General features: G+C 44.0%; 2 protein-coding genes across 2 annotated transcripts in view; one reads left to right on the top strand and one right to left on the bottom strand.

Moving 5' to 3' along the window:
- Positions 1–1747: 1747 nt before the first annotated feature.
- On the top strand, positions 1748–12170 carry LOC135486951 (mediator of DNA damage checkpoint protein 1-like). Its single transcript, XM_064770162.1, has 18 exons — positions 1748–1804; positions 2124–2210; positions 2461–2676; positions 2818–2910; positions 3200–3406; positions 3625–3700; positions 3978–4040; positions 4278–4519; positions 4779–6080; positions 6357–6452; positions 6673–8773; positions 9114–9280; positions 9678–9848; positions 10099–10267; positions 10499–10654; positions 10797–10822; positions 10985–11145; positions 11495–12170. The coding sequence occupies exons 2-18, from the start codon at positions 2127–2129 to the stop codon at positions 11592–11594; spliced, it is 5430 nt and encodes a 1809-aa protein (XP_064626232.1). The 5' UTR covers positions 1748–1804; positions 2124–2126; the 3' UTR covers positions 11595–12170.
- Positions 12171–14308: 2138 nt separating this feature from the next.
- The window catches only part of LOC135486952 (E3 ubiquitin-protein ligase MIB1-like), a 40558-nt gene continuing 37853 nt past the window's right edge, over positions 14309–17013 (bottom strand). The window contains exons 18-19 of the mRNA XM_064770163.1: positions 16767–16960; positions 14309–16499 (exon numbers count right to left, since the gene is read on the bottom strand). Coding sequence (XP_064626233.1) covers positions 16359–16499; positions 16767–16960 — 335 coding nt within the window. The 3' untranslated portion in view covers positions 14309–16358. The remainder of the gene's footprint in view (positions 16500–16766; positions 16961–17013) is intronic.

The following is a 17013-nucleotide window of genomic DNA, read 5'->3' on the forward strand; positions in this document are numbered from 1 at the left end:
TTGGCCTGGCTGTGATCGTCTCATCTCTCTCAACACGGTGGAGCAGCCAGGACTGATTTGGCCTAGCTGTGACCGTCTCATCTCTCTCACCACTGATAATGTCAACACAGTGGAGCAGCCAGGACCGATTCGGCCTGGCCGTCTCATCTCTCTCATCATGCTGTCAACACAGTGGTGCAGCAAGGGCTGATTCGGCCTGGCTGTGACCGTCTCAATTCTCTCACCATGTTGGCAACTTGGCATAGCAGCAAAGACTGACTTGGTCTGGCTGTGACCGTCTCATCTCTCTCACCGTGCTGTCAACACGGTGGTGCAGCAGGGGCTCATTCGGCCTGGCTGTGACTGTCTCATTTCTCTCATCATGTTGTCAACACGGTGGTGCAGCAGGGGCTCATTCGGCCTGGCTGTGACTGTCTCATCTCTCTCATCATGTTGTCAACACGGTGGTGCAGCAGGGGCTCATTCGGCCTGGCTGTGACTGTCTCATCTCTCTCATCATGTTGCAAACACGGTGGAGCAGCCAAGACTGATTCGGCCTGGCTGTGACCGTCTCATCTCTCTCATCATGTTGCCAACACGGTGGTGCAGCAAGGGCTGATTCGGCCTGGCTGTGACTGTCTTATCTCTCTCATCATGTTGCAAACACGGTGGAGGAACCAGGACTAATTCGGCCTGGTTGTGACTGTCTTATCTCTCTCATCATGTTGCAAACACGGTTGTGAGGAACCAAGACTGATTCGGCTTGGCTGTGACCGCCTCATCTCTCTCATCATGTTGACAACACGGTGGAGCAACCAGGACTGATTCGGCCTGGCTGTGACTGTCTTATCTCTCTCACCATGTTAACATCTTGGCAGAGCAGCCAAGACTGATGTGGCCTGGCTGTGACTGTCTTATCTGTCTCATCATGTTGTCAAAACAGTGGAGCAGCCAGGACTTATTCGGCCTGGCTGTGACTGTCTCATCTCTCTCATCATGTTGCCAACACGGTGGTGCAGCAAGGGCTGATTCGGCCTGGCTGTGACTGTCTCATCTCTCTCATCATGTTGCCAACACGGTGGAGCAGCCAGGACTGATGCGGCCTGGCTGTGACTGTCTTATCTCTCTCATCATGTTGTCAGCACGGTGGAGCAGCCAGGACTGTCAAACAGTTGTGCGAGCTCACTAGAGCTTGCACTTACATAATAGTATAAAACTGAGATATATATATATATATATATACATATATTGTATGCCACGGGATTTACAGTTCCTTTACCATCATCGGATGTGCATCCGATATGCCACGAGATTTAAAGTTCAAAGGTTTCGGGGATACGATCGATCAAAGGCATGCGAGCCCCATCGGTGGAACCCCAAACTGTCCTCTTGATCGTATCTGTACCACACCACTGGACTGTCAGCGCTCATGGACTCCAGTATATCGACCACCGGACCTTAGACGACTAAGCTATTCTTCACCTTCAAACATTATAACTTTGCGACTCACATTGTGCTCGTGGTGTACGGAAAAGTAGGCCACATGTACTAATAGTGTCTAAAAACAATATTCAGTAGATGGAATCACACTTTTTTCCATTATTGTTTGCTTAATATTGCCCTATTGCCCTTTTTCATGAATCGGTTTTGAGCATTTTGTTTACAACGTAGTTATTAAATGACGAAATATGACTCGAAAATGTCAAATACTTGCAACTATACGTCCATCACTGAAATATTAGTGTACTAATTGCTCGCTATAAGCTAGGTAATTGCGCCCCTAAACCAACTGACAACTCGACTTCCCCGGTACTGAAACTTTAACGTGAGTTAATTGTAATCTTACTCTCTTCATACCAAACCGATTTATCTAGGAATACAGTTGAACTTCACTAAAAACTAATTAATGATGTGTTGATGAGTTCAATGAATCCTTTAATTCCTTAGGTTTTCTTGGTGAACTGACGACGTCCGACAATGACCCGTCGACGTACACCTGCAATGCATTGCCATTTGTGTGTAAACAGATCTATTTTTGGACGAAACTCAGTCCCTCACAAATGATCACACTGCTTTGACACTTAAATTGAATCCAACTCCTATCCAATATTGACTATTGTCAAGTTGTGATTCGTTTATTTTAGGTCATGGATTATGAGTGTACTCAGGCCATCCCGTTAAGTGATTATGAGGAGGAGACTGACGATGGGCGCACAGATGATAAAAGTCCAGTAAGTCTACAAAAAAGGAGTATAGATCACTGTATTGGAGTTGATGTTGGGCTTCGAGGCCCCTTTTTCCTGAGTATGCCAGAGCAAGTAAAAGATCCCACATAAGTGATAGGCGGACAGTAGGCCTAGTTTATAGTGGACTTCACCTCCTGCAAAAATAATGATGATGAGGATGGTGATTCTTCAATTTTGTATACTGTTGCTTTTGATGATACAGTGTTTTATTTTTTATGTGCAAATCGTTCTGTAGGTTGGTCAGCTCCTGGTGAATTGTCAAAAGGGCTTCCCAGAGACTATCTTCCCGCTTTATGAGGGTGACAATGTGATCGGCCGCCAACAAGACAAAGTCAACATCTACATCCCCCTGAAGGCCATCTCTAAACAACATGCCTGTATTGAGATCAGAGATAGAGAAGTCCACTTCATCTATGATATGGAGAGCCGCAACAAGTCAAGAAGAGGAAAGGTAGGTTTTAGGTACTGCAATTACAAACCCCCAAATTTCGTGTGTAGAACTCTGCTGTTGTCTTGCATTTTGCATCAAGTGTTGATTCGGCCTCAAATGTTATTTGAAATCTGCGTGAGAAATCTCCTGTTTATATTTCAGATGTTCCTTACCCCCAAGGTGAGGTATGAATTGAAAGATGGAGACACACTCCTCTTTGGGGACGTAACTACTGTTTACAAAAAGGTAGTGGAGGTAAGTTGACTCTTGTTCAAGAAAAACAACTTTTGAAATCTGATTGGTAACTTTTGTTCTGGAAGTTAGTAGCTTACTGGTAGTACTACATCCCAATATGACATGAACACATCCTGTGATCTGGTCTGCATTTGAACCCTTAGGCCTAAAAACACAACTTGGGATCTGGAAACTGTACCAATCCTAATTATTTTTCTGTCAAAGTCAAATGGAACAGATATGATTTTATCTTCAAAAATCCCCTTTTCTTTGGACAGCGCCTCACTTTTCGAAAACTGTTTTTTTTCAGACTAAACCAGATGATGCTGGGAGTGAGACAGGATCAGAGACGGGATCAGAATCGATGTTAATCAATGTTTCTGCCGTAGATTCACAGAATGATTCTGTGGGTCCTCCTCCAAATGATCAGGGCACTGATACGGTGCGTGTTGAGGAGTCGTTCATCGATGATGATGCTGCAAGTGATGCTAGTGTTGACCTACTTGCAGCCACAGCGGTAAGTCCATATTAAAATTTATGTCACTCCAGCTTGACACATGGGTCTTTGGGCTATACAAAATGCTACAAATTGCAACCGATCCAGCCAAAGAAATCAGAAATTACCAACTTGACTTGTGGTTTTGCATGTCACATGTCACTAATGTCTTGAGCTTGTTTGTTCATTGACTTAGACTTGAACACATAACTTGACATGAGGGTGATTTGCTATTCCAGGCATATGGAGCTGGTGGCAGTCATGTGACTGTCGAAGAAACCCCCATTCCGTCACGGACCACAAAAAGAATAAATGGTAAGTATATTATAACATCTGTCAAGACACTAAATTGAATATCTTTAGAAGGAATGTGTTCATCAACATCCCTTGTCAGTCTTTGCCAAGATTTGCCTCATATTTTATTGATGTATTATTTATTTATATTTTGTTCCTTTTTGACTTGGTGAGAGAAGTACTGTAACCAACAGCGAGCTGGTGAAGCAAGTTTTGAATTTCGGAGATCCTCATTCGTCAGTATCACTATCCGACAATAAATATTAAATTTCATTTTATTCTTTCAAATATCTTTCAGAGTGTGACATAACCATTCCAGAATCACCATTGGATGCTGATGCCACAAAACCAACCTTACGTGGTAAGAATGGTTCCCGGGTGGTGGGGGAGGAGTGGTGTGAAAGGGTCTTAAAATGTCAATATTCTGTCATGAATGGCTATAAACAGAAATCTATCTTGAACTTTCCAATTTGGAAAATTTGTTAACTACGCAAAATATCCCTTTTACTAAGTAAGTAGTTGGTATCATTGGATCATCAAGAAAATATTTTTTGGAAATTATTAAAAAAAAGTTATGTTCATCTCTGTCTTATGACAGTTTCTGCTTCAGGAGATGATTCCTACGTTTTCGACGCACCGACACAAGCTTACAGAGATCCTGATGGGGAGGATACCATCCCTGACCGAATATTCGACTGTCCAACCCAGGCATATGGCAACGACGAGGATGATGATGCTACTGATGATGAAGCGGTTATTGACTTGGACGGACCGACCCAGGCGTACCCTGGTGGTGCTAGCCCTGTGTTTGGTGGGCCAACGCAGGCATATGGGGATCAGGTAAGAGATTGTCATATTCCTCACCCGTAAGGCATCCCCACTCACTCACTCCTGCTACTTGACTTTTCAACTGGACATTTCTATGTCAACTGTGCCACCAGCCTGTGATAATGATTAAAACTTTGAAATATATTGAAGTGCTTCAAGTGATTCTGTCATAAAAGTAATGCTCTTTTTGAAGTGAAAACAAATAATTGATAAGTATTTGATATCAGACTTGACAAAGTTATTGAGTCAAATGTTTGAATTGTTTTTCTAGGATGGAGAAGGACCAACTCAAGCATATGCTCTGGAGAAGGAGACAATTGAGCCAACTCTTGCCTACAGTATGGACGGTGTTAAAGTGACCAAAGATAAGTCAAAACCAACAAAAACGACAAAGCAGGAATCGGAAGGTTTTTCTTTGGAGAAAACAGAAGAAGGTGATTCTGACTTTGACCCGAGTATTTTGGAAGGTCCCACACAGGCCTACCCAGACCCAGATGCTGCCAGACCAACGCAACAGATGGAGGAAGATTCGCCTGCATATGGTTTCCTTGGCTCAACGTTCGTCAGCCCCCAGGGAGGGAAGGTCTCGGCAACAGTATCATCTTCTGCTAGTACTGTTTCTCCAAGCACTCAGCCCACGCAGTTATTGAGGAAGGACTCTGAGGATCAAACGCAGATCCTCCCCGGGACGAGTGCGGCAGATGTGCCAACTCAGATTCTCTCATCACCGAAACACACAAAGTGTGACATCCCAGACACTCTAATCATTTCATCTCCTAAGCATAACAAGGAAAAAATCCCAGACACCATGGTCATTTCTTCTCCAGAGTATACCTCCGAAAGCCTGTTACATGCAGGAAAGAAGGGCATATGGCCCCCATGTGCAGGCAGCATCAATGAGTCAATTGACAGTGAGGCGTCCACACAGATCTTGGATGCATCCCCTAGCCCACCGAAACGGAAAGCTAAGAAAGTGTCCATCTTCTCTGACCAGCCGACGCAAGTGTATGGTGAAGATTCTATTGAGGGCGAGAGTGGTGGTTGTGGGTTTGATGACGAAGCTACGCAGAAATATGACGATGTTGAAGCAACGCAGGCGTATGGGGATGAGGGAGAGGCGGAGACTCGGGCGTATGGTGATGTTGAGGTTGCTGAGACCCAAGGGTATGGGGATGAGGCAGCAACGCAAGCGTATGGTGACAATGCTGAGACCCAAGCCTATGGTGACCCAGGAGAAGAGGCTGAAACCCAAGCATATGGGACTGATGAATGCAGGGTGCCTCTTGAAGAAATGCAGACACTGGCTTATGATGACGGGAATGAAGTCGAGACCCAGGGTTTTGGGGATAATGCAAATGAGATGGAGACCCAAGCATATGGTTGTAAAGCTGATGAGATGGAGACTCAAGCTTATGGTACTAAAGCTGATGAGATGGAAACCCAAGCTTATGATGATGATGTAGATGATGGAGAAACCCAAGCCTATGGATTAGAAGTAGTTCCAGACAGTGAAGAAATTGATACCGACAAGACAGAGACCAAGAGATACGAGGAATTCCCAGAAAGCATGGAGGCAAGTATTTTAAACAGAATTCTTTCATGAAATCAAATGACTGATAATCCTGGTTAAATTCACAAGTTGTGGTCGTGCTTTGGATGTCTTTCATGAGGAGCCAAGTTGCCCAGTGGGGAACATAACTGGTGTGCCACACATTCGGGCCTAAGGAAAAGTCAGGTTGTATCTTTAGACTAACCAGCGTGATTTCTTACTTCAAAATGAAATCGGCCCAGTCAATGCGCCTACTAGGTGTGTGTTATCCTTATTTCATTGCAAGATTTTATGTTGCAGGATATATTTGAAGATGTCCGGAAAAGAAAAAGCCATGTGTTTCGGAAGCCTTTAGATTATTCCGAGGATGATGATGAAACACAGCCAATGACGGAGGTTAGTATTTGAAGGCGGGAAGTATAGCTAAGCTTTCAGTAAAGTATTTTCCTAAATGTTTTGGACATTTTTGACGAGAAAGAAAGCATTGACAGATCTTACCCCCAAAAATTATTATTTTGATATTTGTGTTCACTTCTCTCTGCACATATAGAAGATGGACGTGAAAATAATGGACAATGATTTCACTGAAACTTCAAATTCATTTCTTCTGTTTCAGGAGCTTGATGATGAGCTGCCAGACCTTGATGCAGATGCTGCCGTTGTCGAACAAGAGTTGGATGTTCCTCCTGATGTTGCCCTAGAAAATGAAGCAAGCAACATTGTTGACGAACATGACATTGAAGAAAAGAATGTCCGAGAGGTCAAGTCATTTGCAGAAAAGAGCAAAGAGGAAATTGTGGTGGAGGTTTCAGAGGGTTCATCTCGTGGAAAAGGTTGTGGAAAGAAAACAGATAGACAAAAATCTCCTGAAAAGCCTAAAGCTGCCGAATGCAAGGACACTGATGTTGTCGTCAAAGATGCTGTTGTTGTTGGCAAGGGCACTGATGGAAAGGCGGCAGCAAGTGAGAAAGAGTCAGGGTCAAGGCGTGGTTGTAGGAGCAGACATGGTAGGAATGTATCAGAAGATGGGCCTGTGTTACTAGATGTAAGAGAGATCGGCCTGAGACAGAAACCTGTTCCTGAGGGTGAGACTGCCCCCTCCCGCTCGGAACAAGGGAAGGCGAAGGATGATATTATTGACGAGTCAAAGTCAAAGCGGGGGAAGTCTAAGAAGGTGGAGGAAGATGACGAGTCTGAGGCACCGCAAGGTACTGGAAGGTCAAGAAGAGGGAAAATGAAGGGAAAGCCAGAAGAATCTTCAACTGAGCTGATTAGTCCTGTTAGGAAAGCAATAGAAGAAGAACTTGTTGGAGAGACCGGGCCAAGAGCCTTCAAGTCAAAGAAGGTGGTTGATACTGGGGATAGTTCGGAGCTGGTTGTTCCCAAAAGCACGTCCAGGAGAGGAGCGTCTCAAGTGAAGGAAGAAGGCCTTCCTGATGCCTCCACATCTGGCAGTGTTGCAGATGAGGCTGGGGATGGGGTAGCTATGCCAGTAGTTGAACGAAGTAGGGGCAGACAAAGAACTCGAAAGAAAAAAGATGATGATTCAAACTCTGTGGTTTCAGAAAATATAGATTCGGAATCTTCTGGGAAAATTGGTAGTAATAGGAGAGGCAAGGAACCGAGTCCTGCTGTGACAGAGTCTAAGGTCACAAGGGGTGCGATGACAAGGCGTTCTCTGCCTGCTGAAGTTGTGAAGCCTCTGGGGACACCAAAAAGAGGGAGGCGATCTGTTGCATTTACTGGTTTGGAAGATGAGAGCGAATTAGTCACATCTGAAGTCTCGGAGAAAGATATTCCAAGCACAAAAGCTGGGAGGAAAGGCAGAGGGAAAGCTGCTTCGAAGCTGTCGCCGGCAAAGGATGACCCAGAAGAAGATAGGGAATCGGTCGCATCCGAGGTGTCGGAGAAAGACGTTCCAAGCGCAAAAGCTGGGAGGAAAGGCAAAGGAAAAGCTGCTTCGAAGCTGTCAAGGGAGACAGAAGAACTGGCAGACGCTGTTTCAGGAGATGCTGAGGATACCGGGCAAGGGAAAGGGAAAAGGAGCAGACGCATGAGCAAGAAGATGACAGAGGCTGTTGATGCAGCGGCTGAGACAGACAAAGCTGAGACTGTTGGTAATGCAAAGGGAAGGAAAGGCAAGCAGACGAAGAATGAAGAAGCAGACGTCTGTGAATCAAAACAATCAAAAGGAGAGGAGCCTGCTGAAGAATCTGTGAAGTCAATACGAGGGAAAAGAAGTGCAGACATTAGTAAGAAGGAAGATTGTGATGCTTCAGCAACAAAGCGCACCAAACGTGGTGCTAAAAAACAAGAGGAAGAAGAAAAGGAAGCAGATGATGTTGAGGAGGAAAGTCATGCTGCTTCAGCTTCCAAACGATCAAAGCGAGGTGCTGACAAGAAGGAGGACGTTGTTGAAGGGGAAAATGTTGAGCCAGAACCTGAGACAATAAAGTCGAAGCGGGGAAGAAGGGCTGGTAAAAAGATAGAACATCCAAAAGAGGAAGTGAAGGAGGAGCCTGAAACTATCAGTAGGGGGAGCAGACGGCAAAGTGATGTAAAGGTGCCAGATGACAAGAGAGGTAAAGGAAAAGTCACTGCTGAAGAGGATGATATATCATGGAGTAGGTCGTCTAGCAGAGGAAAGAAGGAAGAGGATGTAAAGCCAGTGTTGCCAGCACCTCGTGGGAGGGGAAGACGGAGTCATCAGCCCGCAGGTTCGTTCTCTATCCTTGTTTATCAATAGCTGCTACCTAGGTAGTTCATCATACTTGCTGTTGACACTTGTTTATCAAAACATCACTTGTAAATTCTGATGCCTGGTAATATACCAGGTAGGGTTTTAATTGTACATGTGCAGCTTCAAGGTGTTTCTAAATGTCACAAAATCTCTAGCATTTCTCTTTCTGTCAGTTTTTGTGTGCAACATTCAACTTTGAAACACCCTTTTTTAGGGTCAGTGTGTTGTGCTGCTGTTTTCAGAGGAGAACAAAAAGTTGTGATTGGTTGAAAATGTAAGGACATGTGACCCTCTACTATTTGTATTGTTGGTTTCAGCTGAAGATGATGAAACAGATTCAATGTCCACAACATCTGAAGTATCGGAAGTCACCACAGCATCCTCAGCTAGAGGGAGGCGTGGGAAGACAATGGCAGTGGAACAATCCCCGGCCACGACTCCAAAAGGTGCTAGAGGGAAGAGGACAGCTTCTAATGAAAGCAAGGTTAGGAAGTTCACTAGATCCAGCTGATTCCATTGACTGATAGAATCAATTGGGGAGTGCCGCGTCTCCTGGCACAAGTGTTCTACTCACAATCCGAGAGTCATTGGGGTGCATCCTTTCTACTTACGAACTGCTGAAATTAAGGATGACATGGCATGGCATTTGGATTTCGAAAGAGACTTGTTTATCAGCACTCGTACTTTACACTGAAGAGGCATCGGCATACATGATTGACAGAGAATTTTCACAAGCCTGTACATGTATTAGTAAAGTATTTCTTCGAGATGCTGTTAGCTTTCAAATCAGATGAGAAGCTGTCCCATAATCTTATACTTTGTCGAGGTCTTCTCTGAAGCAGACTGCAGAGGCTTACACTGAACTACATGCTTTTCTCTAGGAGCCTACAGCAACACCAACCAGAGGGAATACACCGGCAGCAACGCCAACCAGAGGGAAGGGAGCCAGTGCAGCGGTAGAACGACTCACTAGTCCTAGGTTACAGAATTTGCCAGGAGAACAACATCATAAGATATTATTCACTGGAGTTGTTGATGACAAAGGACAGAAGGTAATGTTACTCATTATGTACCATACAACAACTCCTTCCAACTGTATTTGCTAAGCGTGATGACTTGGATAGGGTGGGGTCTATGGCTTACCTTGATGTAGGCACAAGCTCTGTCCATAAGGGCAAAAACATATAAGTGAGCCTTACATGTCTTTGGTATTAAGTATCGAAACAGGCCAGTTCCAGATAATGCGTCTGGCACCTTGAAGACAACTCCATAAAAAATAGTAATGAAGATTATCTTTTTCAGGTGGTGAAAGATCTCCGAGGAGAACTGGTGACTGGAACTGATGATTGTACCCATCTCGTTACCGATCGAGTGCGTAGGACTGTCAAGTTCCTTTGCTGCCTTGGTCGGGGGGTGCCGATAATCAGCACAGATTGGCTGGACAGATGTGCAGCTGCAAAAAGATTTGTCGGTAAGTTTGATACATTGCTTTTTTAAAGTGTTCTTGTATCATGGTATTGTTGAGTAAAACACATTAGGTGTCTTGTCTCTGTGCATGTTATCTCATCCCGCGTAGCATCGTGTGACCTCATTCCAGCTGTTGGCGTTCTTGTTACAAAGTTCGCGCAGGCCCTGAAGAGGAACAAACTCACTGCGCCATCTATAAGGATGTTTCAAAGTCTTTGTGTTTGCCTGTTTTCAGATCACACTCTATTTATAGTCAAAGACGCCGAAAATGAGAAGAAGTTTGGGTTCAAACTGTTGACAAGTCTACAGAAGGCAGACGCACACAAGCTCTTCACGGATTACAAGATACATGTCACCAAGAATGTCAAACCTGATCCGTCCAGTATGAAACGTAAGCATGAGTCAAGAAATCCAATCTGAGAAAAACACTATCCGTGAAATTGTTCATGTTTTGAGTAAGTTTACAAAGAGTAGAATATTAAAGTTAATAAATTGCTCTGAGGTATACTAATTGAATTTTACCCTTCTTTCAGAAATTATCGTGTCAGCAGAGGGAAAGGTAAGAACATTATGAATCGTACATCTTGAATAGTTTTAATAGCCCTGGACCTCTATACCCTTCTCACTCTCTGCATCTTTCTGGGAAATGAAGAGACTTCCATTCCTTCTTGAAAAGAAATCTCATTCACCACAAAGTCTAATGAATGATGTTCCATTTCAGTACCTGCCGACCATGCCCAAGAAGGGAGACGAACGGACTGTGATAGTATCTTGTGATGAAGATAAACGATTGTGCCAGGCTGCCTTGAATGCTGGGGTCCATGTGGTCAGCAATGAATTCGTCTTAACAGGCCTCTTGCAGCAGTCTATTGACATTGAAAAGTATCCTTTCAGAAGTTAACCTACCTTTATTGACTGTTGGTCTGCATCTCTTACAATAGCAGTTTATGTGTTCTTGTGAGCAAGTGGTATTGCAGTAGTGCGTATAAAGTTGTTCGTTTCAAATCAAATATCAAGTGAGCCAATTTAGATACAGGACATGCCGATCTACTGGCGCTGTGAATAAAAAAAGGAGACTAGACTATTGATGTTCACTGCCTATAAGTCTGCATAGTTGCAGGGGAGTTCAGTACTGAATTTAGTGAAGTTTTGATGTGGTTTTTTCCACTTACTGCAACGGGCACTTATTGCAGAAGTACAAATGAGAATTTCATTCCTTAACCTCTCCTAGATTTAGCTTATTTACCTCCGAACAAGTCAGTGGGAGTGTGGCGAGGAAGAGGCCGGCTCAAGGAACGCCTGGGGACAGTGCAAAAAAGCAACGCCGGTGATATTGATTAAGAAAATGACATTTTTAATCTGTGACCTGTAATGCATTGAGACTTCAATCATTTGGGCCAAATTTGCCAGATGACTTGCATTAAGCTGCTTAGTTTTGAATTAATCAACGTTGGCGCGTTCATATTTTGTGGTGTCTCCTCTGGGGTTGTGACTACATGTACATAAAAGAAGTTGTGACCAGCACAACAATTAGTTTCGGTGGGACTGTCTCAATGGAGACAATTGCTGACTGCTACAAGATTGTGAACAGCCCAGCCCAGATGGTACCCTGTCCCAAAGTGTCCATTTACTTACTTGAAAGTGACCTCTACTTTGGTTTCTTTGCTGCATGAAGAGCGGATTGCATGTAGAAGTCCACATTTGATGTCCTCTCATTGTGGGCGACCGTTGTGTTCAGAGCATCACACTACCAGCATCACATGACCAATTGTGATAATTTAGGTAAAAACCCTCAATGATGTATAAGAGAACATGTACCTCTTTGAATGTTTGCTAGAGGTGTGATCAATAGTTTCATCATAGTCCCAGTGCAATAGGTTTGGTACTTCATGAGTTCAGAATGTTAACACCAATAAGACTTTTTTCCATTGAGATTTTTAGAAATAAACATTTTTGAAGAAAAAATCAAATACTCCGTTCATTGTCTCTCTCGTGGAGCAATGAGTCATACATGTTGGGCATTATGACACCTTGATGGAGTAGCCAGAAAATCATCATTGCTGCTCAGACTTTCCTGTGTTGAAAGGCTGGACAGTGCCCGTCTTCCAGAGGAGAGTGAGATAGAGGCTCTTGTAGACGCAACAAGGTCCTGATGTAGTCCCAGGTACATGGCATGGAAGGCAGATGCCATGCATATGACTGGTGTAAGGGGGCGAAGTGAGTTGTCTTCAGTAAGTGCTATGAGACCAAAGGATCCTGGGGTTGTCCCAGTTACATGACGGGCAGGATGTAAGAGTACTGCATGAGTTGTCTTCGGCCTGGTTGTGCCTGTCAAAGATAGTGCTGTCCCAGGAACATGAGAGGCAGGTTGTACCTGGTATAAGAGGGGTTCAACAAGGTCAGATAAGTTTTCTCTATAGCAAGAGCAGATTGAGATACAGCTCTATCCGAGACTGAAGGGTCCTGATGTTCACCCAGGTACAGGACAGCCATATTGTACCAGGACAACATGAGGCGTTTCTATGCCAAGATTTGGGTTGTACTTGTCTTCAAGAGCGCAGTGAGATACATTGTATTGCTCTAGTAGGGATGAAAGGGTACTGATAGCGTTCGAGGCCTATGGCAGGCTGGTTGTACAAGGTGCAAAACAGATACATTGGCTGCATGAGGAGGTGTTTCTATGGCCAGGTCGGGCCTGTCATCAAGCACAGTCACATATTGCTCTAGCAGAGATGAAAGGGTCCTGATAGTGTTCGAGGTCCATGACAGACAGGTTGTTCCTGGTACGAGACAGTTACATGAAGGTTGCATGAGGGACAAGGTCGGGCCTGTCATCAAGATTACAGTGACATATTGCTCTAGTAGAGACAGAAAGGTCCTGATAGTGTCCGAGGTCCATGACAGGCAGGTTGTTCCTTGTACGAGACAGTTACATGAAGGTTGCATGAGGGACAAGGTCGGGCCTGTCATCGAGATTACAGTCACATATTGCTCTAGTAGAGACAGAAAGGTCCTGATAGTGTCCGAGGTCCATGACAGGCAGGTTGTTCCTTGTACGAGACAGTTACATGAAGGTTGCATGAGGGACAAGGCCGGGCCTGTCATCAAGCACAGTCACATATTGCTCTAGTAGAGACAGAAAGGTCCTGATAGTGTCCGAGGTCCATGACAGGCAGGTTGTTCCTTGTACGAGACAGTTACATGAAGGTTGCATGAGGGACAAGGCCGGGCCTGTCATCAAGCACAGTCACATATTGCTCTAGTAGAGACAGAAAGGTCCTGATAGTGTCCGAGGTCCATGACAGACAGGTTGTTCCAGGTACGAGACAGTTACATGAAGGTTGCATGAGGGACAAGGTCGGGCCTGTCAGCTCAAAAACTGGTGCCAGTGGCGGCCCGTAGTGTTCTCAAAGTAAACTACACTGTGCTGACGATCTAAGGGGATTCCCCATTGAGTTTCTGAATGTTGCCTGGACTAAAAGGCGAGTCCCAAACATAGGACGTCATATGGCGTCTTACTACGCAGTTAATAGGCTAGTAGAGACGGAAAGGTCCTGATTGTGTCCGAGGTCCATGACAGGCAGGTTGTTCCTAGTACGAGACAGTTACATGAAGGTTTCATGAGGGACAAGGTCGGGCCTGTCATCAAGCACAGCTCTTGCAGAGACGGAAGGGTCCTGATAGCGTCTGAGGTCCATGACAGACAGGTTGATCCAGGTACATGAAGAAAATGAATATAAATGGTCGATCTGTTATTTGCAAGACTAATACATGCAAATATAGCTAAAGGGCCCCACCCAGTGTCTTAAATCATTGGCGATACCAAAAAATCTATTCATGCAAGGGCCTAAAAACATGCTCCATTTCAGAGGAATGCGACTTAGGCGACAGTGGTGCTATCTAGCGGTAGAAAGTGGAACTGAGAGTTTTGGACGAAGATTTCAGTTTTATTTTCTGCCGCGAGACAGCGCCACTGTCGCATAGGCCAATTTCATACTGTGGGTCCCGTGACGTATGCAGGAGTTACGAAAAGAAAGAGACAATATTTAAGCTTAAATGATGTTGGGTTTATTGTCGCGTAAAGAGCATGAATGGCGCATAAATAGTATATGTACAAAAGCTTCGATCCATGCACGATAAACCTTCACAATATTTATTACAACCAAAACATAACGGATGAGTTGAGGCAAGTTATTGTAGACCCCCATCATGTCACAGGTTCTGAACTGGGGTGAATTTAAAGTACTTTTTGTCTCAGTTCTCTGGAGTAAATTGTTGCGGGTGGTGAAAATGATACCTTCTCATTTAACAAAAGACTTATTTGACCCAGCAGAACTCCTGTTGTTTGACACAAAAACACATAACATAGCCTAACACAGTTTGTGTTTCACAGAGAGATCTTCTGTTTAAACTTGTCAACACAATATATTCTACCCAAATCAGTCCTTTGAGGATGGGGTGTACAATACCACATGTGGTGAATAAGGAAAAGGGCTGAAATTCTGCACCTCAAATTTCTATGAAGCTATGCTACAAATCACGCAGGCAACATGATTAAATGCATGATGAAATGGCACACAGTTTCTACAATGAAAACCACAGAAGAGTGATGTCATCAGCTGATAAACCCGGGACAGATGCACCACAAGGTGTCAGTCAGGCCTCCAACATCATAGATGACATTATGGACTGCTGATGTTCATTTTATTAATACATGTACATATAAATCAATTTACATGTTCCGATTACCAAAATTGATCTACACACTGTAAAACTGTGAAATATTTAATTGTCAAAGTATACAATTCAAGTTGTTACAGATAGTGAGTGATATCACCGACAGAACTTTACAAGTGAGTTGTGAGTTACACAAGACACATTATATAACACATAATTCGATGATGCAGTGACTTGAAGATCAAGCTGTGGAGAGCGGTGTAGCCCATTTGTGACCCGTCACAGCAAAACCAGGCGCTTGTCGCACAGAAGATGAGCCTAAATGACACCAGGAGATAATGGAAGTAATTGATGTGCTCATATTTCACAAAAGGCAAACAATAGAGAAATGAACAGACAGTCCGTCTCAACCTGCCAAGCTCAGAGTGACATGCGCCTGGTTTTGCTGTGATGGGTCACATTTGTTAAACAGAATCTTTGAATGATAATATGGAACTAAATCTTGATATCTTACCACTTAAACGTGGCGCTGCCTGTCACTAGGTTATTGGATTGTTTTGACAGAGACACGACGTATATTTTGTTCGAGGTCGACATCATTTTGACGCATACCCTAGTGAAAAGCAGTGCCACCTATCAGGACGAAGATACCCTATTCACGTCATTTCGTCTCTACATTACTACATATAACTTCAGCCAAATAGAAATGTAAACAAACCCCACAAACACCAATACAATGTCTAATGGTATTATTCATGATCATAACAACAAAGGCCTAAAAATGGTTCGAGAACCTATTGAATAATGCTTTATGATGTGAGCTGAATGGAGTTGTTATTTTTACAACTCTACATCAAATTTCTGATCCTGGCTACCCCCATACGCCATATCCTAATGAAAGTGGGATGACTACTGGTCTAAAGTTGCCCCCTCCCTTCTTCTTGTGCTCTGGACCCAACACTCATCAAGAATAAATAAAGACCAGTCTTTTTTTTCTTGATCTCAATGCATGCACAAGCAACATCATCATTTCGCATCCATCTGGCAATCTCTGCAAAATTGGAAACTTAAGCCGTCTGAACAAAAGGAACCCATTTTGAAACAACCGAGATGAAGTTTTCCAATGAAATCATGGTGGTTGAAGAAATTCCAAAATTCTTGGAATTTCACCATGTACAGATCGACGACATGCAGCTCAGATCTAATGATATTTGATGTCAACTCTCTTTGTTATTATTGAATTCAGTCCTTTACAGCTGTAGAAACCAAAAAACATCTGGCACTCATTTCCAAGACCAAGCTTTTTATCAGTACTGGTAAGACATCTCAACTCCATGATACCCTATAAAGCCTTGCACTTGCAGTCCAAGGGCTAATGTCTATCAAAGTAAAATGTATATCTCTCGTTGTCATTCTATTCAGTAAAGCAGGATCCGTTTCTCGACCGACTTGCGGCATATGGGGCATTCCGTCATACGATCCCCGCACATTTGGCACGTTCCGTGGCCGCACAGGAAGATCATGTTCTTTAAACGATCCATGCAGACAGGACAACACGTCTGAAATGCAGAAATTAACAATCGTTAGAAGACAAATAATGCCCTTAGAAAGTCAGTGCACCACTAGTAAAGGCCCAGGACGATCTCAAGACATTCTTCCTTATAGCAAGAAAGACCTCTACATGGCATAGCCGTCTACTTGCCCCACAGGGTGACGCTTTGCTGACTGGAAACACCCTGTGATGCATTTTTTAGTACCGGTACAAGGATGCTCTACACATGTCACCAGGAGTGACACCATTCTCCCCGATTGATTAATGACCTCACCTGGTCCTTGATATCCTGTAGTTGTTGCTGTAGCTTTTGTATGTCTCTGGCAGTGTTATCTCGGCTTCCATTGTTCATGACCCCTGCCTGCGCAGGTGGCAAGGGAGCCGTCCCTCCGCAGCACACGATGAACGGTACCATCTTATCGATGGAAGACCGACACTGCACACACTTCTTCATCAGTGCAGCACAACCTGCAGAGTTGAAAGATAACAGGAAAACTATAAGCTCTACAAGCAATTTGTAA

Source organism: Lineus longissimus, chromosome 4, assembly GCF_910592395.1.
Source record: "Lineus longissimus chromosome 4, tnLinLong1.2, whole genome shotgun sequence".
Lineage (NCBI taxonomy): Eukaryota > Metazoa > Nemertea > Pilidiophora > Heteronemertea > Lineidae > Lineus > Lineus longissimus.

Bases quoted from the DNA above. Each gene is read 5' to 3' on its own strand.
- LOC135486951 (XM_064770162.1), top strand. From the start codon at position 2,127: ATGGATTATGAGTGTACTCAGGCCATCCCGTTAAGTGATTATGAGGAG. The intron at 9,281-9,677 runs GTTAGGAAGTTC...GCTTTTCTCTAG, and splicing joins CAGCTTCTAATGAAAGCAAG to GAGCCTACAGCAACACCAAC. The intron at 9,849-10,098 runs GTAATGTTACTC...TATCTTTTTCAG, and splicing joins TTGATGACAAAGGACAGAAG to GTGGTGAAAGATCTCCGAGG.